A 26,292-nucleotide genomic window follows, 5' to 3' on the forward strand; every position below is an offset into this window, starting at 1 on the left:
GTCTGAGTGCATCTAGATCAGTCTCATTTCTGAGAGGAGAAAATGGGCCATGTTGTAAGTGGCAGAGATAGAATTTGAGTTTTGGTCCTGTCATTCCATCAACAAGCATTTTTGGGGTGTTTACTATGTGCCAGTCGTGTTAAACCCAAGGAATACAAAGAAGACATCTTATTCTCTCCTTATTAAGTTGATACTTAAATTCATTGTTGGGTTAATAGTCAAAAGAAAGTTGTGAATAAATTTTCAATTGGTCTAATTGTTTTCTGAAAATTATTCAAAGCGATGTTTAAATTGGCTTTACTCATTTTATTAGTACTCTCCTAGACACCCCACTCTCCTTTAGTTGTCCCATATAAGTAAAGTTATGTCTCTACCATGCTAACAATTTGACAGAATTGACATGTATTTGACTAATATATAACCTATAATATAGGAGAGACAATAAACATGCTCAAAGAACATAGACTCAAAACTCTCCATCCACCGCAGAGTTTCATAAATACTGAATACAGGATTGAAAAAGCAAAAGTAGATTTTAATTTCACTTGGGATTTCCTTAAATCATGTACTTATTTTTATGAGCTGATGTAGTGTAACATTATTTCCATGATAACTATGGAAAATAATCTTTTTGTACATTATATAGGCAGCCCGGCTGGAGACTATTGTGGAAAGACATGTTTGGGAGAAAGGGACAATCAATGGCTGGGTGTCAGTCTTTCCAGACAACCAAAAAAGGATGGAACTATTTTGGTATGTATTGGCATTTTGTCCTCAGTTGGTCTTATGCAAACATTTACAGCATGGGTACTGCTATATATGCACATTAATTTGTATTTGTATTTCATGCAGGCTTGTGGACATCGATGGAAAAATATATATTACATGAAAAATGATTATAAACTTCCCAGTGGTGTTTGTTATCTAATGCCCCCTGACTTGCGAACAGAGCACAGTAAAAGAATGACTCCCTGTTATCAAGGTGAGGTGAGGTGAGGTTGTAATATTGGATCGTGAGAAGTAAATATGTTTCTTTTAAAGTATAGATACATTTTAGTTCATGATTCTCAAATTGAAAAAATATTTTTGTTTATGGATAAGTTAATTGGCTCTATATTTTTCCTCAGTTATTTAAAAATTATTTCTTTAACTTCTAAAATTACTTCTCTTTCATTTTGTACTCTGTAGCTAGTAGGGCTACCTCTAAATAATTAATGAAGGGTATGTAGGTAAGGAGAAAGATATTATAGTCAACTCTTTTCCACTTGGATAGGGAGTGAGTTCTGCCAGTGAAGTGGATAATTAAGAATCATTTCTATTTAGTTTTGGAAATAAATATGTTCTCTGTAGTTATAATTACAAATAAATGTTTCTGATGTTCTGGAAATGTATTGCCCTTCCAACAAAATAGTGAAACTGTTTTGTGAAAATTACTCTATTTGTTTAATTTCCCCTTCATCTCAACATTTCTCAAAATGCTGTAGAGTCTAAGTGGAGCTCCATGTGTATGTTCTGTCTGTTTTTCTGTCTCTGTGTCTCTCCACCTCTCTCTCTCTCTCTCTCTCTCTCTCTCTCTCTCTCTCTCTCTCTCTCTCTCTCTCTCTCTCTCTCTCTCTCCTTCTCTCTCTCTCTCTCTCTCCTTCTCTCTCTCTCTCTCTCTCTCTCTCTCTCTCTCTCAACATTTCCGTCTCCACTTCACATCTCTGTCTCTACTTCTTATGATTCATTCACCTTCTCTTGTGTAGGTACATAAGTAAGTGAAATTTGAAACGCTTTTCCTTCCGGATCTAAAGGATGTGGGCAGCTTGTAGGAGTCATAGTAACACAGGGCTTAAGTAGGTTGAGTAGACACTAATGCCAGTTTGAAGTGGAAAGCAAGACTTTATATATGACCTTTTGGGACACTCTTGAGAGTTCTCTCCAACCCAGATGCTAGCCTGGCCATGTTTCTACCCACAGACTACCAAATCCCCCTATCACCCTCCTTTACATATGAGATGAACACACGTATACACCCAAAGCCTTCTTTTTCTATTGTCCTTTACATTCCTTCTTCTCCCTATCAAAAGATGGTAGTAAAGACAGCAAATGTTGCAGTGCATAAAAGAATTGTGGCCCAGAATTGTCTTTTTTACTCATTGCAAAAAGTTGAAACTAAAAGTGTTTGTTGATAAAGGGGAAATTTAGTAATCTGGTTTTTTATTAACAGGATAGCAAATGTCCCATTTGACTGATGTTTAAAGGTAAAATTGACTGAATTCTTCCCCCATTGATTTGATTTCTCATTTTTCTAGCATATTGAAGTAGACACAGAGTGTTAGAAACCTCTCTTTCTTTAAGCTCCCTTAAGCCTGTAATATATTGCATTTAGATGGGAGAGTGGTAATTTACATTTAGTGAGATGATCAGTATCAGTGTATAATAAAAATCTCCACCCAATACATCTACTGTAGCTGTTAGAATTTCAGTTAAAATAGTCATTTGGAACAAAGTGTCATCTGTTCAATGGAAGGGAAATGGGAATTGGGGATCTTAAATACTAATCTTAAAAACTTACAAATTATGCGACCACATGCAAATTATTCAATGGGTGGGGACTTCATTTTCTTCTGCAAAAAGAGTGAAATCTGTGCCTTCCACTAAAGAGATGTTTTGGGGCTAAATATCATAGCTGGAAGGGCCCTTACTCAGATCACCTATTCCAGCTTCTCACTTTAAAAAAGAGGAAATTGAAAGGGGATGCCCCTCACTACCTGCACCCCTGCTGCCAGTACCAAGTCTGAACTGATTTGCCTTACATCATAGAGTATGATGAAGACTAGAGTTTTGATCTTTGAAGTCGAGCCTAAACCTGCTTTTCCCTACATTATTGCATGTAAAATAGTTTTGAATATTTCAAAAAATGATGATGTGTTGGATTATCAACAAGTATTTAAGGCATCTATAATGTGCCAAAGATGAGGGGTGTAATCTTAAAATATGCCAGTTTCTTCAGTTTATCGACCTCAGTTCTATTTCCCCTCAGCTTTTGCCTTTTGAGATTGAAATCCTTATTTTGGTCCTTCCTTTGTATAGCAACCTATCCCATTGTCTTGACCATTTTTGCTGCCCCTCTCTTGACCTTTTCTGTCTTTATCACAATCCCAGAGATGGAACACTAAGCTAGACAGATGGGTGCTGAAGATACAAATTCAATGAATGAAACAATCCCTAGGGGCTTATATCTTGATGTAGCACTTTCCTTAAAAACATGTGATAACAAAAGGGTATACTGTTCAAAAATTTTTAACATCAAAGGCTTATGAAGTCACATATAGTGAATGTGCTGTTTTTTAAAATAGTTCACAAATTATTTTCCTTTTTTTTTAGATTATCTGAAAAAATTTGGAGAACAGTATACATCATGTCAAGCTGGAATATCTAGTTATCACACAGAGGTAAGTATTAAATAAAAAAAGCATTTAAACTTTTGGAACTATAAAATCCTCATTTTTCTGAACATGAATAACTCAGATCTTTCATATGATTGATATTATACTTTCTGACACTGTAAAATGTGCAAGGCTTAGCATAAAATACCTCTCCTTACAGAAGACTGCATCCTAATCTTTGGTCTTTAAATTAAATTTATATTTTGATAAAATTCTAATAAATGAACAATGTGAAGAATGTCCTATCTTGAATGACTTTCTTTAAAAAAAAAAAAAGGTAATATTGAACACATTAAATCTTCAATTTACTGAAGGATAAGTTTTTACATTTTGAAGAACCCACACTTAAAACATAAGTACCAAAATATATTAAAATTAGTTACAGACTGTAGCAAGAGGAACTATAGATCTGCATTTTTCCTTTTAATAAAATTTCTCTTGAAGCAAAATTTGTCTAGCTTAGTGTTCTGCCTCTGAGAGTGAGGTGAACATGAAAAAGGTGAAGAGAAGAGCTGAAAATCATGAAGACAAAGGGATAAGCTGCTATTTCAAGGCAAGACCTAAATGATAAGGACTTCAGTCTTAAAAGGCAAACCTGAGAGGAGATAGAACTGGTCTATAAAATTTTGAAGAAGCTTGTTTTGTGGGCACATTCCTAACCATTTATTGAATGGGGGAGGGGTATCTTTCCCAACTAGGTGTTCTTCCAAAACACCTTCTCTGCTTTAAATCAATGATTTAATCAATCTTCAGTAGTCCTTATTTTAGAAACCACTGACTTTCCCTTTCTGACCTAGAAGTGAAATTCACATGCTGGTTCATTCTCCAGAAGCCCTTTGAATGAATTGAAACCTTAGGAGCTATCTTCCATGCCTTCACTATATTGGTTATTTGTAATAAATTCTTTGGTATTAAAAATACCAAAAAAATACATTAAAATGTATCTGGTAATGCATTTTTCCCAATATATTAAATGTTCACATAAAACATCTCTGTTTCAGACTTTTGTGGTGAAATATTTTCATGTTAATAATACAGGTGCTTTATTTTCCTTCCAGGATTTAATTGTTATGGGAGCCCCTGGATCACATTACTGGACAGGTTCACTTTTTGTGTACAGCATTTCTACAAATAAGTACAAGGCTTTTGTGGACAGACAGAATGATGTAAAATTTGGAAGCTATCTAGGTACTTTAAAAAATTTCTCACAAGTATAATAACTCTGGGTCTACAAGGAGTAATAAATGTTGATTTGAGGTTTAGAAACATAATGAATATAAGAAGCCATTAACACTTCTAGGAGTTCAGAAATAGCCTGCTTATTCATAGAATCCCTTAATTTATGTTAATCTGGATTTTACATTTGCCAATTGATTTCTTTGTGCAAAAGCCACTGTGTTGTGGACCCAGAACTCAAGACTCTCCATTCACACAAGCCTTGGGAAGTTTAAGTAGGAAGAATCTTGCCTTTTCTCCTATGTTTATAAAAGGTCCATAAGAACACAGATTATATGAGTGATGATATTTTTTAAAATGTTTGATAATGGCTAATCTATCTTTATATTAAAATTCCCTTCATGCCTCAATAATTCAATTTCACAAGCATTAATGGAATGTCTGCACAGTGCCAAGCACCATTAGAACAGTGATTAAAAATGACATAGTCCTTGTCCTCAACGGGCTTATGTTCTACTAGAAATTTGTTGATAGTTGAACTCTTTTTAAAGGACAAACAAATTTTCTCTATGGTCAAAATAGATAAAATGGAACGCATTGCTTGGGTTTTTCTAGGAATCTTAGATTTTTTTAGAATTAAATTCAAGTTTGTAGTGAAAGGAATGTTTCTTTAATCCTTAGAAAATTATAGTTGATAACAAAAATACTAATCTTATTTCAAGAATATTTAATGTCAGAATTTTCTTAGTTTTCTGACTCTATATATGAGTATCCTATGCTCAGAAATAATGACACCAAACTTGTAAGCAATCTTGATTTTTTCCCATGTAAAATAATATTGTTCCATTTGTATTTTAACAATTTTTTCAGTACCTCTGAAATATATTTTAATACTTTCACTTATCCTAGGAAATAAGTCTAAAAGAGAATGAATATCATTTTAGAAGTTATGCTGTCCATGTTTTATAAGCTAAAATTAAGAACAAGTATAAAAATGTTAGAATAGTATTCTTTATACTGGCATATCAACATTCATAATGGGAAACTTAAGGATCATCTTTTCAGATGAATCTTAATTGATTTTGGGCTTTTGAATTACATTTCACTTACATGGAAACATTCCTACTGTGGTCCTAGTAGCTGTTTTGACTTTAACATGACGAACTTCAAGAGAAGAGGTTGTTAAGGGTTTTGTTTTCAATTTTTAGGCTCTTCTCTAAAGCTACTTGTGTTGAAATAGGGTTTGATGTTGACAGATAAGTAAACTTCTAAGGTACCATTGTGCCAACCTGTAGGAAGGCTATTACTTTATCATTTTTTTTCCTTATTAGTTCCCTGAGTACTTCCTGTCCTTAAGGCAAATTTTATTTAGGTGTAAGTACAAGAAATAATGCTCCTCAGCTAGTGGTCACCCGGGAAATCTGTTTGTGTAATATGCTGACTGACTGCAAAGGTACAGGACTAGAATATGTTCAGGAAGCATCCTCGAGTTCTGAAGTGTGGACTCTTGTGTCAGGCCCAGTGATATAGTTCCAAAACTGAGAAAATCAGTTGAAAGTGTTTCCAAAAGCTTTCATCTGATCCAGAAGTATGTAATATAAATTGTTTCATTTGATTAAGAAATGACATGGCATGATATAACTAATACAGAAATATGTTTTACATGATTGCACATATAGAATCTATATCAGATTATTAACGCTCTTTGGGAAAGAGACTGAGGGAGGGAGAAAATTTGGAACTCAATATTTTTTAAAATGAGTGTTAAAAATTATCTATATATGTAATTGGGAAAAAATAAAATTGTATACATACATATATATGTTTTTGGCATGGATTGTGGATAGGGTGGAATTACCCTCTTCTACTCTACGACAGTGCCTTCAGTTTTAGAGATTTTTCTCAGGGGCAACTAGCTTTAGATTTCTTAGATCTATCTAGGAAATATGCAGACTTTAGTCAGTTTAGGACATAAGTTACAGGATGATGAAAGACCCTTTACCAGGGAGAATGGCTGCATGAATCATATTGCATGGCTAAAGCTGAAGTTTAGATATTCCTCTAGTAGTGGTTCTTTTTCATTCTCTTTCTTATCTCTCTGTCTCCTGATATTTTTTGACAAGAACATTTTTTTATTATCTTGATTTTTCCCAGGTCTCAGACCTTTAATACAACATTAATATACATTAATACAGTGATTGAATGAGTGAACATAATTGAAAAAAGAATTGTTTGACTTGTTGCATGGAATTTTTTTTCATTTTAGTGTTTTTCTAAAATCAGAACTAAGGCACTGCTTTATATTAAGGAATTCAAGAATACTTTGGTTTCCCAATAAAAACAGTATTTTTGTATGGCTGTGATAAATAAGAAATACAGCATAGTGAAATCATTTTTTTTAAAAAAATTAAAAATACATATTTAGTTCCTCTAACTCAGGTGCAGGAAGCCTACATCTTCGAGGCCACATGTGGCCCTCCAGCTCCTCAGGTGCAGCCTTTTGACTGAATCCAAGCTTTACAGGACAAATCCTTTTATTAAGGGGATTTGTTGTGTGAAGTTTGGATTCAGTCAAAGGCAGCAGCACTGTGGACCTGGCCCCAAGGCCATACCCCTGAACTTATGAATGTTTTATGGAGTGTGAAGCTATATCCCCACAATGAATTTCTTTTTTATTCTTCCCTTCCTGCCCAAGGATATGCTGTTGGCGCTGGTCATTTTCGGAATCCCCACAGTATGGAAGTGGTTGGAGGAGCTCCACAGCATGAGCAGATTGGTAAAGTAAGGATTGTATTTTTTTTTTATCATTACTTACCGGCAGAGATTCAATACAAATTTTGATAAAGGTTGAAAAGAGTATGACAGAAGGGAATCCAGAAGCCTTGAAGAGTCTCAAAGAAAATATGTATTTCACTGATAATATTAGATGGTATTACTGTGTATTTAGTACATCATAATTAATAAATGCTTTTGTTATAAAGGCTGCACAATAGTGTTTAACAAAGGAGCATCATTTTTAGGCTAGCTGTAGATTCTGTTTTGTGTTTAGGCATACAAAATATCTCCCCTTTTAACACAGTCAGCATTCCACTTTTAGCAATGTTTCATTTTTCATGCTGTGCCTAAATGAAGGTAATTTGGGAATGTATTTTAATGTTTAAATGGCGTAATGAACAAATAAAAGTTTTCCCTTCTTTGTTCTTCGTCCCCTTACAGTTATATGAATGGTAAGCCTTGTATTGAATGTAAGATGGAAGCTCGGGAGGGGCTTCTAGATGTCGTTCCATCATCTTAAGCAAATCACCCTCCCTCAGCCTTAGTTTTGCCTTGGTTTCCAGAAAGTGGGGATAATATTAATTATACCCTGATCAAAGGGGGATCTCATAAAATAATGATGGTAAAGTGTAGTGGCAACATAAAGTGCTATACACAAATAGAGCTGACCATACTCTACTTCCGTTTATCAATCTTAAAGCAAACTATAGGTTTTTAATTTAATTAGCTAATATTTTATTAGACAAATAAGAGGCCTTAGAATGAAATAAAAAGAGGATTTTACCATATGTGAATGTAATTTAAGGATATTTTGTTGACTTTTTTAAATCTTAGGCATACATATTCAGTGTTGAAGCAAGTGAACTGAATATATTGTATGAAATGAAGGGAAAGAAGGTAATATGCTTCTGTCTTTCTTTACTCACTGAATTTTATGGTGATGCTGCTTCTTAATTAGTGTCATAACTAGGTTTGCTTTGACTTTGTGCAGCTTGGTTCATATTTTGGAGCCTCAGTTTGTGCGGTGGATCTCAACGCAGATGGCCTCTCTGACTTACTTGTTGGTGCCCCTATGCACAGTATTGTCAGGGAAGAAGGAAGAGTTTTTGTTTATATCAACTCAGGCTCAGTAAGTTATCTTATGTCAGTAAGCAGTTATTTTCAAATATTTTATGGAATTGGAAGGAGAATTGAAAAATTGTTCCCTACTTTTGTCTAAAACCTGTGATTGATTTAACTGAGAACTGTTTTTACCTGGTTAGGTATCTTGTTGATTAAGTGGGGTGAGAGTAAATAGTTGGTTGGCTTAATTTACCTCCACTCTTCTAAGAGTGCAGAGAACTTGCTAAAGAGTGATCATGATATTATTAATGTTCATTTAAATCATTTTGTGGAAGTTTCACCCCAAAATATAAGCTTCCTTCATTTAACTACCTTTGTCTTTCTATTGAAATACAGTCAGCCTATGAGAGGAAACCAAACAAATCTCACTTCTAATGAAGTTTTCAAGTTTGTTTTTTTTTTTTTGATTGATTACATTTGTCATTTCACAGTAACTTACAAAGTACATTGAAGGTCTTTGACAAAGACCTTTGACTTTTGTCAGTGGAATAAGTACATATCCTGATGAAACTGCAGATCTAGACATATTGAAGCATTTTGTCTAAATAAAATCTTTGAGCAAATTCTTTATATAAGCCTGCCTTAATTTTATTTTATTTCAGTACCAATAATAACAAATTTGTAATATAAATTTGAGAAATTACATGAGTTTTTCCTTACCTTGACACTCAAATCTCAGTTAATTTTTATTCTGTTCTTCCCATGGTGAACATTGTTCTCCTTGATAGAAAAAAACAGAAATGATAAAGGGTTGAAGAGTTTTATCTTCATTTAATCATTTCTTCTCATTGCCCTATTCATCCTCTGTAATGATTCTTTCTATTCTTTGGCACTTTCTTTGCCAAAATAGTGTTTTAAAAAAAAAAACCAATCCTTTTGTTCATAACATTCCTCACCAGATGTCATTCATCTGATTGTAGCATTCCCAAAACTCTTTTCACAGGACCACTTTCCTTGTTTACTTACCCAACCCCTGTATATGTCTTTTGTTTTATGTTCATTTGCTTTAGTCTCTTAGCTCCTTGAGCATCTTCATTAAGGTCTTGTTAGATAACTAGCCTATTTCTTCCCCCATTATAACTATTTCATTATTTGTTCAAGAAAGTATTCCATACCTCTAGGATCCACTTCCCCAGAGAATTTTAGACAATCAGGTCCTATTTATCCTTTTGCAGAATTTTTGATATTTGCCTTTCTCTTTCTTATAGATTATAAAAACTCTAAAATGGCATAGTCATTTCCTCCCAAGTTTCCATTGCTTCTGCTTTGGTAGTCAGTTTCTCCTTATTGACAACAATCTTGTCCATAACAGTAGCTCTTCCAAAACCTCCTAGTATAGTGTCCTATGTATATAATGATTCCAAAAGCTACAAACTCCCACAAATAAAATTTGTTTTTACATAGACAGCAAACCTCAGTATGCATTTTTTTTCTGTAGGTTTTAGGGACTTAAAAAAAATCCATGTTGAAACAGTAATATTGGATTACAACTCTAAATGATATCAGGATCTATCATGACATTTTTTCTCCTAGGAAGCAAAAATGAAAGAAATGGAAATTGAGCTGGTTGGAAGTGACACATATGCTGCAAGATTTGGAGAATCCATAGTCAATCTAGGGGACATTGATAATGATGGCTTTGAAGGTAATGCCAAATAAAGTATTTTGTGGTTGATTTGACCTTACAAAGTCACGCATTAAAGTGAATATTATTGGACTTCATTGGCTCCTACAGGAAACGACCCAGGTTGCTGTGCTTTAAAAGTTCTTTTATATGCTTTTTATAGTTTATTGCCTACTTCTCTATCAGCTGTCCTTTCTTGCCCCTGTCAGTATGTGTCTTGCCTTTCTAAGTACAGGAACTAGGAGTACTTCCATGAACCTAGTAGCCAGCAGGGATGTATCTATGTAGTTACAGTAATAAAAAATATAATGCGTACTAATTGTTTTAGAATTGGTGTATATTTTCTTTAAGAGATATGCAAATAACTACTGTCAAACTTAATCTCCTCATGTCCTCCCTACCCCTCAAAGAACATCTATTTCTATATTATCTATATCTATATATATATCTATATTATATATATATTATTTCATATATTTGAGCAAGAATCTTAGCTAGTACATGTGTGTGTATGTGTCTGTATATGTTTGTTGAATTGTTTCAGGTGTGTCAAACTCTTCATGACCCCATTTAAGGTGTTGTTTTTTTTTTCTGGCAAAGATACTGGAATAGTTTCCCATTTCCTTCTCCAACTCATTTTACAGATGAGAAAACTGAGGCAAAAAGAGTTAAGTGACCTGCCTAGAGTCACATGGCTAGTGTCTGAGGCTGGATTTGAACTCAGGTCTTCCTGACTCCAGGCTGGGAGCTCTATCCACTATGCCACCTAGATATTAAAATAAGTTGGTGAGGTAAGAATGTCCCAGATTACTGGAAAGATGCTTTATTGGGAGCAATTACCCTGATCCCTGAGAAGATTCTGGTAGCTTTGCCATTGGTAGAAAGCAGGAAGAAGGGTCTGCCAATTAATATTAGAATGGAAAGAGTGCATTTTTCTGGTGACTGCAGAATAGAGTTGAAGTTTTCAGTAAACTTTGCCACAGAGTTCCCTGCAATATAGACTTGTATCATTGAGCAAGACCTTTTTGATTGTTTTAAAGAACAGAAAACATGCTGGGTTCAGAAAGACATTTCCTCAGAAATTGTTTTCCGTGTATATTTCAGCAGTTAAGTGGGCACCAAATTGAATTCCAAATGACATTTTTACTAGTCACATTTATACATATTGACTTCATGGAACTCTTAATCTTTGAAGAATGCTGCATGTCTCATTATTCTTGGAATATTTACTTTCTATATTTCATTGCTTTTTAGATCTTAGTGGTGCTTGTGCTGATATGCACCAAAGGTATCTCAGTTTGACCCAATTTTTTGCCTAATAGCTTAAATTTCACTTGACTTCCTATAAGGGTAAAGACTCCAGGATGACCTTGATTTTTTATTTCTCCTCTGCCTTGTTCTTTTCCTGTTCTTCTATTTTCCCATGATGCTGGTGATAATGAGATAGATTTCAAATTTCATACTTTGAGCAGGTGTAGTTGGATGGAGAGGTCAAATGAAAAAGAAGGTACTCTTTTCCTTTAATTTTTTTCACACCCTGATCCATGAGTTCTAGTTAGAATTGGTGCATTTTTATTGTACTGCTTTTTATGGCTGCCTTCTCTAGTAGAATTGTTACAAAACCAATTACTTTGCTGTAAAAGGAAGTGAGAAAATCAACTGTATTTACTGTGTCCAAATGATTTAATTCTAATGACTAGCATAGTAAAAAGAGAGTCGTGCCTAGCAAAGTGAAATTAGACATTTTCTGAAGAGGACACCAGTTTGGCTAGTATCCAGTGTGTGAACACCTCATTAAGAGTTAGAGAAGGATAGAGACTTTATGTCGTGTAGTAGGCTTCTGTTAGCTAGTAGTGTATAAATAGGAGCATGTGATGTTAAATTCCTGGTTTTGTTGATTTTTAAAATTATATTAGTTGATATAGTATCCTCTGTCTTCACTTAGATATTTTAGGTTTGGTTTTAAATGCAAATATTCGTGGTTTGGCTTATTTTTGTCTTTTTAATTGGCATTCGAGAAATTTCAAATCATAGCCATTTTAGGTTATTTTCCAAAGATAGTATGGTTTCAGTTAGTCAGGAAATACTTATTCAACACTTACCCTGTGGCGAGCACTGCAGTAAACATTGGAGATGCAAAGAAAGACAAAAACACAGTCCCTGTCCTTAGGGAGTTCACGTTCTATATGGGGAGACAACATGCTAACAACTCTGTCTTGAGAAGCCATATACAAAATAGATAGAAGGTGATCTCATAGGGAGAGAGTGGGGGGGACCAGGGAATGTTTTCCTGTACATGGTGAGATTTGAGCTTGAAATAAATCATGTAAATCAGAAAAAAATAAGTTAGGAGGGCTTTATTATTGCGTTTCATATTTTTTCTTGGAATTAATTTATTGAGTGACTGTTTTATAGAGACATGACTGACCTAGATGACAAAGGTTGAACCCATCTGTTCTCCAGAGAATATAGAAGCCAATGGAGGGAGGCAGACAGTAAATCCAAATAAAAGCAAAAGCTTTCAGTTATTGATCTGTAACTTTAGTATATATAATGCCCAATTCAATTCAAGGCAAAAGATTTTTTAAATATTTTTATGTGAGAGACATTGTTATTGAAGATACAAAGAAAAAGGTCCTGTCTTCTAGGAGTTTACATTTTCCTGGGGAAATACAACATGCACACAGATAGTTAAATGCAACGTAACAGGTGGTGCAGTGGATACAGCACCAGAAGTCAGGATACCCTGAGTTCAAAACTGGTTTGAGACACTTACTAGCTGTGTAACCCTTGGCAAATCATTTCATTCTGTTTGTCTCAGTTTCCTCATCTGTAAAATGAACTGGTGAAGGAAATGGCAAACCAGTTTCATTGCCGAGAAAACCATGCAAAAGGGGTCACAAAGAGTCAGTTGCAACTGAAAATAATTAAAGACAACAACAACTTCAAAAGGGAACTTTAAAAACTAAAAGGACCAAGAAAAGCTTTATGGAGAAAATGGCATTAGAGCTGAGCCTTGAAGAGAACTAGGAATTCAGATAGAAGATGGCAGTGAATTCTATGCATAGAATACAGCTCATTTAAAAACTAGAGTGTATGTGATGCAAGATAGAAAGATATGTTGGATCCAGATTGTGGTGAGTCTTAACACCAAGATAAGGAGTTTATAGTTTATCTTTGAGACATTAAGTAGATACCAAAGGTTATTGAACAGGAAATTCACATGGTTAGACCTGGACTTTACAAAGATTATCTTCCATCCATATGGAAGATAAGTTAGAGAGGGGATAGACTTGGAGCAGGGAGACCAGTTAAAATAATATTACAGAGCTCAATATGGCAGCAACTAGCACCAGACTTAGGGCTATGATCATGTAAGGAAAGAGAAGGGAATAGTTATGAGAGATGTTGTAGTGGTAGAGAGTACAAAGTTTGATAACTCATTAGATGAGATGTTGGGGAGGAGGGAAGAAGCCAGTCTTAGGAATCTGAATGATTGTGAGGATGGTGGAACCCTCAACAGGAAAAGGGAAGCTTAGAGGAGATGTTTGAGATTAGGGGAAAACATGATGATGAGTTTTATTTTGGAGAGATTGAGGTTGACACTTTCAAATGGATGTATTTAGGAGGCTCTTGGTGTTAAGGGGCTGGAGTTCAAGTGAGAAATTGTGGCTGAGTATATAGATTTAGAAATTATCTGTAAAGAGATAACTGAACCCATGGGAACTAAAGAAGTCACCAAGGAAAAGAATGAAGCTTTTAAAAAAAAGAAGGGAAGAGACTATCCAGGAAGATGTGATATTTCATAATGTCATCAGCCAAAAGAAGTCCAAAAGGATAAGGACTGAGAAAAGGCCATTGGATCTAGCATTAAGAGATTGTGGGTAAATTCAGAGCAACAGAAATATGCTATCAGAAAGCTGATGGTGAGAGGTTGAAAAGTTGTGAGTAGTGAGAAGGCTTTGAGAGTATATAGGTCTTTCTAGGAAATAGGTGGTGAAAGTGAGGCAGGACGGATGATAGTTTAAGAGGATGGCCAAATCAACTTAATGCTTTTTAAAGATGGGAGATCTGAATGTATTTTTAAGTAGCAGAAGGAGCTAATACAAAGAGGAATATTGATATTGAGAGACAGAGACAGAGAAAGAATGATCTCAAAGGAGATAGCAGGGTATAGCCAACTCTCCCTCAGAAACTAGAATAGAAGAGCAAAGGATGCTTGAAAATGTAAAGGAGTTTGAGCTTTGGAGTCAGGGAGACAAGGAAGCTGGTGACTTCAATATTCTTAGTAAAGTAGGAGGTGTAATTATTAGCTGAGAGTCAGAGTTAGAGTGTTATGGGGAATTTAAGAAGTGAAGAAAGGTTTTGTTAACAACCATTGTGGAAAGCGTAATAGCCAATCAGAGAAGAATAAAAGGTTTGTTCTGTAAGTGAGGGCTATTTGAGATTTGGTGGTGGGTGGTAGATGGGGGGGGGAATTTCAAGAGCTGTCATTTTATTGCTGTAACCTCCCTCCACAAGTGCAAAATACAATTTATTTTTAACTTAAGTTTCAGAGAGTTACTTGAAGAGTAGGAGAGGATAAGAGACTTTTCTATAGTCACATTATATATATATATATATATATATATATATATATATATATATATATATATATACATATATATATAAACATAAATATATATATGTATTTATCTGTATACAAATTTCTCTTTCTCTATTTGTATCTCCATCTTTTTATATATCTATATCATCTATAACGATATCATCTCTCTGTCTAATCTTTGTCTATGTATCTATATCTGTCTGTGTCTTTATTTATATCTTCTATCTGCTAGGCCACATTGTCTGTCATTTGAAATTGGATTAGATGTGATTGGGCACATTCACTGCATGTGGTCTTCCAGATCTAATGACCTTCACTGGGATCGGAGTTGGAACAGAGAAGGCATATGGCAGAAAGAATGCAGCACTGGGTCTTTGCAAGACATGAACAGTGATAGAGCAAAGGCAATGGATTTCATGATAAAGTACAGCCTAGTTAAACTTGTCAAATATAGGGTCAAGACTATGAAAAGGAGAAAATGAGACCAAAGCAAGGATGATAGATTTGGAGACATGAGAACTTCCTAAGGGTCAGGATCTCAGGGCTTTCTAAGCCCTTTCGTTGTACAAATCTTCTAATGTCTCTGTCTCACTGAGGCTCATGGTCTTTGGTGGTTCTGAATTCCTAGCAATGCCAAATGATATTTGATCAGGTTCCCACAGGCTAGACTGTAAACTCATCCAAGGTGACAAGGCATAAGGCACACAGCTACATAGAGTATGGGTTCACATCATAGTTTCTGGAGATCCTGAGGATCTGGCAATGCTGATTCTTTCAAGAGCACCCGGGTCTAGCAACAGACAAATAATTCCTTATATTTCAAGGGTGCTGATTTTCCTAGATTTCATAAGGTAATGTGACACATTTATCAGTCAAATCTGATACTAATACCAGGATTCCTAGAAAGTTAGGTTTTGTTCATATATCTATCAGACTAAAAAGTGAATGATGCCTTCAGCAGGGAAGAGGTAATTTGGAAAGTTGTTGATTAGAGGCTTATTTATTCTTTTTCTCTGAAGGCTCATCATTTATTTATTTTAAGTAAGATGTTTTGTCTTAATTGACGTCATTAGTGCCCATGAATAAATAAAACTATGCTTGAATTTCCATACACATAGCATTTCACAGCAGGGAATCAGGCTAAGTCAGCATTTAAATTGATTTACATCAGCATTCAAGCCATAGGCTCCTTACTTAAGCAAATGATTATCCTTCATACTTCAATATTTCAAGGATCCGTTATTTCATTGGTGTGGCTCTTCTCTCTACCTCCACAGATCATAATCCCTTTGTAATTTCATAGTAAGTTTTGAAAGCTGAAACGCCAAATATGTCAACCTGGTGATGAGCTTGGACATGCAGTCCATCACTGGGATCTCAAAATATTTCCAGTATGGTAAAGCCTATAAAAGCTTGTAATCTAATGTCACAGCTTTCAAGAATCCAGGATTACTCCTACACCATAATGAGATTTTAAGTAGCAATATATTGGAGACAGCCTTCCTAACAGAAGTATAAGCAGAGCCCATAGTTGGTGCAATTGCTAATTGTTCTTTACGGTAGATATGAGCTACTTATTGGTCCTTATTTTGTGTATGTGTTTATGTATGTATATTACTATTTATATATAGCATCTGGGGGTACAGCCTTTTCTCTCATATGTGGACTCAAGAAAAACTACCTTAAGTCTGAGATACTCTGTGGGTCAGCACCTGTTCAAAAACATAGCTCAAGCCTTCCACTGATGTTTTTGCTTTCATTAGCCAGCCAGAAGACCTTAATTCAAAGCAAAAGATATTTAGTTAAACAGGATAGTATGTAAAATGGCAAGTAAAAAATTCCCCTATAAAAACATGGGGAACATTCTCACAGGTTTTTAAGCCACACACAGGGGAGGGCCAAATAAAGAGAATATATATGAATGCAGAAAACACAGGAAGGGTACACACTAGGGGAGATTGGTAATCAGGGCAGTCACATGGCCAAGGCAACTGACTTCCAATACATGACTGCCATTTTCAGTGTCTTCTGGTGAAGTACAGCTACTTTCTGTCTCTGTTCTCCACCAGAAATATCATCTCTGCTAGGTATATCATCTTTGCAGAACATTCAGTCTCTACTGATCAATCATGTTTCAGCTGTATCTACAACAAGGAAACCCTTGATTTTGCTTTATATTCTAGCCTGTGCAAGACCTTGTTCTCTTTCTATATGCTTAAATTATTTTTGAATATTTTTATATTTCACTGGGCTGTGATTTATTTCATACATGTGTATCTTCCAAATAGTAAGAAGAGATCATCACCAATCTACAGCTTATCCTAGGCATCACTCTGTTACTGATTCTCTAGGGGCTCAATTAGCATTATAGATAAACACAAGCTTACTACCATTATTTTGGCCATTAGTAATACATTTTTAAGTTATGGTAACCCATTTGGATATTTATATAGCAAAAAAAAATCTGCTTTCTATTATTTATATTTTAACTACTTACATGATTCAAGAAATGCTATCTTTTAGAATAGGTTTTTATAGATTTTTAAATCTTTTCTTTTTTTCTTAGGAAAAGTAGTATGGCATAGTGAATAGAATTGGACTTGGAGTCAGGGAGACTGACATTCGAATCTTCCTTCAGGGTCTTATTAGCCATGTGACAGAGCGAGTCAGCCTCTCTGAGCCTCAGTTTCCTCATTTGTAAAATGGGGAAAATAATGGCATGTAGCTCACAGGGTGTTTGCTAAGATCAAATGAGATAATTATGAAAAACACTTTATAAATCTTAATGGGACTATGTGAATGGGAGTTATTATTAAACTACGTTGATTTTTGGTGTGTGTCTCCGTGAGTGAATTTTTTTTTCTTTTCAGTTTGAACTAAAATGTCCTAAAGGTTAGTCACCAAAATTAGCATATCCAAAGACTGGATTTTGCTCCTATTGTTCTGAATAATATTTGTTCTTCTTACTGCTTTTGTAGATGTGGCCATTGGCGCTCCTCAAGAAGATGGTTTACGTGGAGCTATTTATATTTACAATGGCAGAATAAATGGAATATCACCAACCTTTTCACAGGTAAATATTGTATTTTTTCCAAAGACACTGACAGTGAAAGCTTTCTTTAAATGACTAATATTAACAGGCTTATGAGAGAGAGAAAATGTGTTTGTGTGTGTGTGTGTATGTGTGTGTGTATGAGAAAGAGAGAGAGAAGAGAGGGTAGGAGAAGAGAGGAGGAAAGGGGAAGGGGAAAGAGGTAGAGAAAGGAAGGGTGGGGATGGAAGAGAAAAGAGACAGAGAAGGGAAGGGAAAAGAAGGAAGGAGAGGGAAAAGGAGAGAAGGAGAGAGAAGAAAGAGAAGAGAAAAAGGAGAGGTGAGAGAAAAGGAGAGGAGTGAGAAATAGAAAGAGAAAGAGAGAGAGAGAGAGGAGAGAGAGAGAGAGAGAGAGAGAGAGAGAGAGAGAGAGAGAGAGAGAGAGACTGAGAATACTGGAGAATTGCTTAATGGAAAGAGCTATGAAATTGAGTAAGAAAATCTCAGTTTCAGTCCTATCTCTGGATTCTTAAATTTTAGCTTCCCAGGCTTTATTTGTAAAATAAGAGAATTATTGGGTGAGATAATGTGTAAGGCATCTTACAGCTTTAACATTCTTGTCTTATGCTAACTTTTTTGTTTCTGTCAATTTATAAAACTTATATAAAATGGTCCAGTATTTTATTGCAATAATGATAGAAATTCAACATTTCTACAGCATATGAATCAATCAACAAGCATTTATGAAGTGCCTACTTTATGCATGGAACTTTGCTACTGTGGGTATTGGGGATATTAAAAAAAATGAAACCATCCTTGCCATCAAGGAGTCTATATTTTATTGGATTTTGAATCACTTATATCAGGAGTGGGACCTATAACCTTGAGGCCACAGGTATGTTCTGTGAAGCTTGGATTCAGTCACTTGAGGTTCTAGATGGCCACATGTGGTACCCCACCTCTGAAATCAACACAGTTTTAAAAATCCACTTTGATTGTGGTTTCTCTTAAGGATTCATTAATTGTGATTTGTCACAGTAAAAGCAGGACACATAGGTGACACAGTAGTTAGAGTTCCAGCCCTGGATACAGGAGAACCTGAGTTCAAATTAGACCTCAAATACTTACTAGCTGTATGATTGTGTTGTTTGCTTCACTTTCCTCATTCTTCTGGAGAAGAAAATGAAAAATCACTCTCATATCTTGGCCAAGAAAACACCAAATGAGTTCACAAAGAGTTGGACATAACTAATTGACAATAGAGAAATAACGATAGAGAAGCAGATCTTAATGTGTAGATTGTGTTAAGAGAAAATACATATAATGCATTTAGTATTTTGTTATCTAAGTAGTAAGGCAATTTAGTACGTGGAATACTGGATAGACAGCTGGCTTTGGAGTCGGGAAGAATTGGTTCAGGTGCTGCTTTTGTCACAAAATCTGTGTGATCCTGGGTGTCACACGCTGGGTGTTTAGTGACCTAGGAAACTCTCTGAAAGTATCTGTTAGAGGTCATCTGCTGTTAATCTATGATGGTGGAGAGAACTTCCTTCCCAAGAGTTCCCTATGCTAATAAAGTATGAGTCCGAGTGAAAAACATACTTTAAAAAATCAAAATAATCAAAGAAATATCCATTTATTGACATTCACATACAGTTGATTTATAAATCAAGAAATGGTCAGTACTTAAGTGATACGCAGTAACCTTCAATAACGTTTTGTAATTTCTCATTTTATCTCCGTATTTTGTAATTGCTTTTTGGGAACGGATGAGCACATCAGCAAATATCAGACTTTGGTGACTCTCTCCAGTTTGTACTCCAAAAATGCTGGTACAGAAGTGGCCTTTGAGACTAAGAGTTTTTTGATGTATTGATGTTTAGAATATTCAAATGGGACTTTAGATTAAAGTGAATGATTTGCTTCTATGTGTTTTTGTTGTTCAGTCATATCAGTCATGTCCAATTCTTCATGACCCCATTTGAGATTTTCTTAGTGAAGATACTGGAGTGGTTTGCCATTTCCTTCTCCATCTCATTTTGCAGATGAGGAAACTGAGACAAACAGGGTTAAGTGACTTGCCCAGTGTCACACTGATGGTGTCTGAGGCCAGATTTGAACTCAGAAAGAAGAGTCTTCCTGACCCCAGGCCTGGCACTCTACCATGCCATCTAGCTTCTCATTACTACATGTACATATAACCCAATAAAGAGACCATTTTTTAAAGCTTGGCTCGTAGTCCAGAGCTTATAAGTCAGTATCTAGAGATTGAAATATGAAGAATTCATTTCTAAATATCATATTTAGCATAGATTGTTTTTGTTAGCATTTTTCAAAAACAATCCAGCTAGATAGGATGGTTTTAGCCAGGTCTTCGGTAATAAAATAATAGTAATAGTAGCTAACACTTGCATAGCACCTACTGTGTGTCAGGCACTATGCTAAGTTCCATACAGATAACTCACTTGGTCAAAAGCCTTCTCATACTCTATAGCTGCCTCATTTTCAAGCTACGTTTAGCAATTGTGACTAATAAGAGGCATGTGGGGATAGGAGGGGGGTGGAACTGGCAAAAGGACATCTGCTGAGAATTCTGTATTCTGAAACTGCCCCTTTTCACATTTTTGGAAGAAAGCATTTTTTCTTCGAATGAATATTATGAATATTCATTCTTTGTCACAAGATAGGACCAAATTCCTAGATCTTATGTCATTAAAAGTACCATGGAAAGAGGACATCTTGTAGCCAGAATTAATTCATTTTTTCCTTCCTTTTGGAAATAAGGCTTTCCAAAACATCTTCCCATACAGTTCACCTATTTTTACAGAGAATCCAAGGACTTCAGATCAGCCAGTCCTTAAGCATGTTTGGACAATCGATATCTGGAGGCATTGATGCAGATCATAATGGATACCCAGGTGAATGAAAATATTTGTTTTGTACACATAAATAAGACAGTTAGTAGAAAGTGTTTTGTCACAAAATGATACAAGATTCATCTGGAAAAACCTTGTCAAGATTTTACCTACTTACAAAATTGGGTTGCATTTAGAGGATGGTTTAGGTGTTTTCTCTAAAATAACTGAGCATTTCTGGAGGAAGCCTAGTTTTCTCCTCAACTTGATCATCTTCCCTGTCTAAGTGCAGTGGAAAGAGAATTGATTTGGGATCAGGTGAATTGGTTTCTGGTTCTCTGTGGTTCTCTCCTATGCATTTTCTCTTTTTAGGCAAGTCACTTAACTTTAAGTCTTATTTTCCTTATCCAAAAAATAAGAGAGAGGGCCTAGATAATTTCTAAGGTCTCTTCCAGGTCTAAATTTCAAGATCCTTTGAATCCTGGTACTACATCTACATGCAGTGGATAGAGCACTGAGCTTGGAATCAAGGAAAACTCATCTTTCTGAGTTCACATCCAGCCTCAGACACTTACTAGCTGTGTGACCCTGGGCAAGTCACTTAACCCAGTTTGCCTCAGTTTTCTCATCTCTAAAGTGAGCTGGAGAAGGAAAGGCAAAGTACTCCAGTATCTTTGCCAAGAAAACCCCAAATGAAGTCATGAAGAGTTGGACATGCCTAAAGCAACTGAACAACAACTATGTCTTTGACCTTAGGAAATTCACCTGACTTCTCTGGGCTTCAGTTTCCTTAACTATTAAATGATAGGATTAAATTACATGATTTCTAAGGACTCTTACAGGTTAAAATTTATAATCTAAGGTCCTTTGGATAACAGATTTTGAAAGAACTAAAAAGCAGATATGCAAAGTTAGTACATCTTAATAAGAAGAGATCAAGAAGGAAGAAAGAGAGAATTCCTGTGTGGAAGCTTCTATCCTCATCCTTGAATTCCAATTCAGTTCTAGCAAGCTCTTCTCTGAATTACAAATACTTAGCATGATAAGAATGTGGGTCATTCTAAATGAGCTGATTTAAGATAAACAGGATAGATGTATTCTGAGATATTAGCATATCACGTCTAATTAATTATGTTAGCGGTGTTTTAATACAATGAAAAGGTGACTGTGCTATACAGTATTTATGGCTAAAAAGTAGTTCCTTTTGACTAATAGTGAACATCAATCTGTGTTGATTCTTCCCCGCTCCAGATGTAGCAGTTGGTGCCTTTTGGTCTGATTCTGCTGTGGTGCTGAGGTGAGGCTAATACATTTGAGTGCTTAAAGACAATTGGGCTTAATTGTAAATGATGAGAGGCAGTTTTTAAAATTAGCAAAGTGATTGTGATCTCATAATGCTCTTTATGGTATTTTGAACTTTAGTTATTGACCTTGAAGATTTTTCACCAGAATTGTATGCTTAAATAAATGTCTTCAAGTCGAATTAAAATATTTTAATGAATTTTTAAGTGAATTATTAACTTAGGTTCAGCTCATGAAGCAGTTTGTCTATATATCTATATGCAGACACTGATAAAATAACTGCTTGATATGATTGCCACTTTTTTAAAAGGCAGAGGAATTAGGGAATCTCCTTAATGATCAATTATTCTGTAATTAAAATTGTTCACTTTATTTCTTTTGTAGGACAAGACCAGTAGTGATTGTTGAGGCTTCTTTGAAACATCCTCAATCAGTGAACCGAACTAAATTTGAATGTTTTGAAAATGGACAACCTTCTGTATGCATGGACCTGACCCTCTGTTTTTCATACAGAGGCCGAGAGGTCCCAGGCTATATTGGTAAGTCTGCTCTTATGTATATAGTGCATGAATATATTTAGTGTATGAATATATACTTCTCATTGCACCACTTAACTATTTGCCAAATGATATTGGTCCTGATGCATCAAGAATCCTTTAAATTAACGACTATATTATTCTCGATATGTGTCTTCTTCCTCTACTTTCCCTATCTTTGCGAAGCAAATGGGTGATGAGGAAGAGGTTACCATATAGATGCCATAGGTAGGGCCCAAAGAAGAAGGTTCCTCTCACAAATATATTTTAGAACAACCAACTTTCAGGGTCTGGGAAGTCCATTTATAATCAAATGATGCCACCAAAGCTTATTTATAGTAGGCTGCCATATTTTGCTGGACTGACAAGATGGATTGATGGGAACTGAGTGTTTTTCTAGGGGCCAGTCAGTTTTTATCATTGAAGCTTTGATGGGATATAAGTTCAGAACAAAACTCTCATTTAAATGAAGAACAGCCTGCTTCTTAATGATTTATTATGACAACAAACCAGCTTCTGGGAGTAGGGCCAGTTACATTCTAAATAGCCAGTTCTCAGTTATATGTACTAGTAGTAGGAGAGCATTGGTGTGAATAATCCAAAATGATGGATCCAAAAATCATTTATATTTGACTTCAAAATTTATCATGAGCTTCATAGATGATATTCTAGAATTTGTACATAATAATATGATTACTTATGTTCCTAATTATTTTATATGTAGGCCAATATTAAAGTAGTTTGAGTTATTGAAGAAGTCATGATAGAAGCAATAATGTGTGTATATAAGGATGTAAGCTTGTGTTTATACAAATAATTCACAAATTTTCTGGTTCATACATAAGTAATTAAAAGTTTACCTACAAAAGCTTCCACTGAACTAAGACTTGGAAACTACAGTTTTTGCCCAGAATTGCTTGGTCTCTGCTATTGTAACAGTAAATGCTAGTTGTGCACCTCCTTTGGTACACATCAGTTCTTGGGAAAAGTGGATGAAATGATTAAATTACTTCTAAAAGATAAACTAGCATTTTGAGAAATGTGTTAATTTTTTCATTCTCCCTTGAGGGAATGATAACTCAAGTGCATTAAATGGTCCTGTAGTGAACTATAAGAGTTATTTCATCTCCTAGAGTGCCCAATTTCTACTCAATAGAATGATTTATTTAGTTTGGAAGGTGATGATGGATCACTTTTACAGTTTGTAATTTACAAAACATGTTATTTCTGTAGGATATATTTGGTCTAGTAAAAATTAATAGAATATATTTTATTTAGTTATTTATTTATTTTTAGTGCTAAAACAAGATTTCTCTTAGAATATTTGAACCCATTTTCATCAACAAATGGGTATCCACTCTGCTTAGCTTAACATAATTTCTAATCAGTCATATTTTTTTTCCATTTGAACTTCTCTCTTCTTTTTTAAAGTTATTTATTTTTAACATTCACTTTTATAAGACTGTGAATTCTAAATTCCACCCCCTTTGCCTCCCCCTCCCCTTCCACCTCCCCAAGACAGCATGCAATTTGGTGTAGGCTATATACGTATAATCATATTAAACACATTTCTACAATAGTCATGTTATGAAAGAAGAATCAGAACAAAAGGGGAAAAAATATAAGAAAGAAAAAAAACAAACAAAAAAGAAAATAGTCTGCTTCAATCTGCATTCAGACTCCATAGTTCTTTCTCTGGATGTGGTTAGCATTTCCCATCGTGAGGCTTTTGTAATTGTCTTAGATTATTGCTTGGCTGAAAGGCACTCAGTCTATCAAAGTTGGTCATCACACAATGTTGCTGTTGCTGTGTACAATGTTCTCCTGGTTCTGCTCACTTCACCTAGCATCAGTACATGTAAGTGTTTCCAGGATTTTCTGAATCTGTCTGCTCATCATTTCTTATGAAACAAAAATATTCCATTACATTCATATACCATAACGTGTTCAACCATTCTCCAATTGATGGGCATCCCCTCAATTTCCAATTCTTTGCCACCACAAAAAGAGCTGCTATAAATATTTTTGTACATATTGGTCCTTTTCCCTTTTTTACGATCTCTTTGGGATACAGACCTAATAGTGATATTGCTGAATCAAAGGGTATGTACGTATAGTTTTATAGCCCTTTGGGCATAGTGCCAAATTGCTCTCCAGAATGGTTGGATCAGTTCACAACTACACTAGCAATGCATTAGTATTCCAATTTTCCCACATCATCTCCAACATTTATCATTTTCCTGTTTTGTCATGTTACCCAATCTGATAGGTGTGATATGGTATCTCAGAATTGCTTTGATTTGCATTTCTCTAATCAGTGGTGATTTAGAGCATTTTTTCGTATGACTATAGAAAACTTTAATTTCTTCATCTGAAAACTGTCTGTTCATATCATTTGACCATTAATCAATTGGAGAATGACTTGTAATCTTATAAAGTTGACTCAATTCTCTACATATTTTAGAAATGAGGTCTTTATCAGCTGCACTGGCTGCAAAAATTATTTTGCAGCTTTCTGCTTCCCTTCTAATCATTTAGTTACATTGACTTTGTGCAAAACTTTTTAACTGAATGTAATCAAAATTATCCATTTTGCATTTCATAATGTGCCCTATTTCTTGTTTGGTCATAAATTCTTCTATTCTCCATAGATGTGACTGGTAAACTATTCCTTACTCTCCTAATTTGCTTATACTCTCACTGTTTATGTCTAAATCATGTACCCATTTTCACCTTATCTTGCTTGGTTCATGATGTAAGATGTTGCTCTGTGCCTAGTTTCAAACACTTGTAATTTTTAACAAAACAATATATAAATCTCTTCCAACTTTCATGTAAATGATTTTGTGTGTGCATTTTAGCAATTTTTTTCTTAACTCTTTCAAGTGTTTTCAAAATTCCATTTGATGAATAACATAAGATATTTACATAATGTCTGGTACAACGTTAAACAACATTATTGCCAACAATAATAAAGTACACAGATTCCTTAATGTTAGTTACTTTTGAAGAATCAAAACTCATGGCCATCCTTTCTTTGATATTGCAGTTTTGTTTTATAACATGAGCCTGGATGTGGGCAGAAAGGCCGAGACTCCGTCAAGGTTTTACTTTTCTTCTAACGGAACATCTGACGTGATTTCAGGAAGCATCAATGTATCTAATGTTACAGAAAACTGCAAGACGCATCAGGCATTTATGCGGGTAATGTGACCTATTTTCTATTACTAACAAAATATAACCCCAGTTATACCTCATCAAAATGACATCTGTTTTGTAGAATGTAATCCAGTGAAATTACTCTTCTTCTGTAGGCTACAAGAGTGAAATTGTATCATGTGCATAATATAATTGTATGTTATGTAGAAGAGATAACCCAAGCTTATTTATTAAAAATCCATCTTTCTGTCCCTTTTGTTTCATATACATTATTCAGTGGAATAATATATGGTAAAGTGCTTTATAAACTGTGAAGACTATGCAGATATCAGGTTCTATAACTCTAGTCTACATGAATCAGGTTTACTGTATTACCCATCCATTTAACATCATTACATGGGGTGTCAATCCTTTAGAACTCTTTCTGCTTATAATTTCCCTTTTCTTGTTCATAACCTTGCCTGGAGGTGTACACAGTCCTTGGTTCAGTTCAAGACTCAGAAATAGTTCAATGGAGCCAATTCTTCTCAATATTTGAATTTGTTTCCTAGGTCCTCTGATGAAGCTGTGGCCGGCAGGGCTGTTTGGGGACTGGCTCCTTGACTTTGTGCCAGCATTGTCAATGTAGTTGAGTCTCAAACAGTTGTAGCCAGTGCTTGTCACTGCCACTGTGGA

The 26,292-nt window shown here is 35.1% G+C and overlaps 1 protein-coding gene across 1 annotated transcript in view; it reads left to right on the plus strand.

Annotated features, from left to right (window-relative positions):
• ITGA4 (integrin subunit alpha 4) overlaps positions 1-26,292 on the plus strand; it is a 96,498-nt gene that overhangs the window by 23,311 nt on the left and 46,895 nt on the right. The window contains exons 3-15 of the mRNA XM_072612549.1: positions 647-753; positions 853-982; positions 3,370-3,437; positions 4,490-4,619; positions 7,303-7,388; positions 8,217-8,279; positions 8,374-8,511; positions 10,038-10,149; positions 17,713-17,807; positions 20,593-20,683; positions 21,872-21,917; positions 22,307-22,461; positions 25,508-25,662. Coding sequence (XP_072468650.1) covers positions 647-753; positions 853-982; positions 3,370-3,437; positions 4,490-4,619; positions 7,303-7,388; positions 8,217-8,279; positions 8,374-8,511; positions 10,038-10,149; positions 17,713-17,807; positions 20,593-20,683; positions 21,872-21,917; positions 22,307-22,461; positions 25,508-25,662 — 1,376 coding nt within the window. The remainder of the gene's footprint in view (positions 1-646; positions 754-852; positions 983-3,369; positions 3,438-4,489; positions 4,620-7,302; positions 7,389-8,216; positions 8,280-8,373; positions 8,512-10,037; positions 10,150-17,712; positions 17,808-20,592; positions 20,684-21,871; positions 21,918-22,306; positions 22,462-25,507; positions 25,663-26,292) is intronic.

This window comes from Notamacropus eugenii, chromosome 5, assembly GCF_028372415.1.
Source record: "Notamacropus eugenii isolate mMacEug1 chromosome 5, mMacEug1.pri_v2, whole genome shotgun sequence".
Classification (NCBI taxonomy): domain Eukaryota; kingdom Metazoa; phylum Chordata; class Mammalia; order Diprotodontia; family Macropodidae; genus Notamacropus; species Notamacropus eugenii.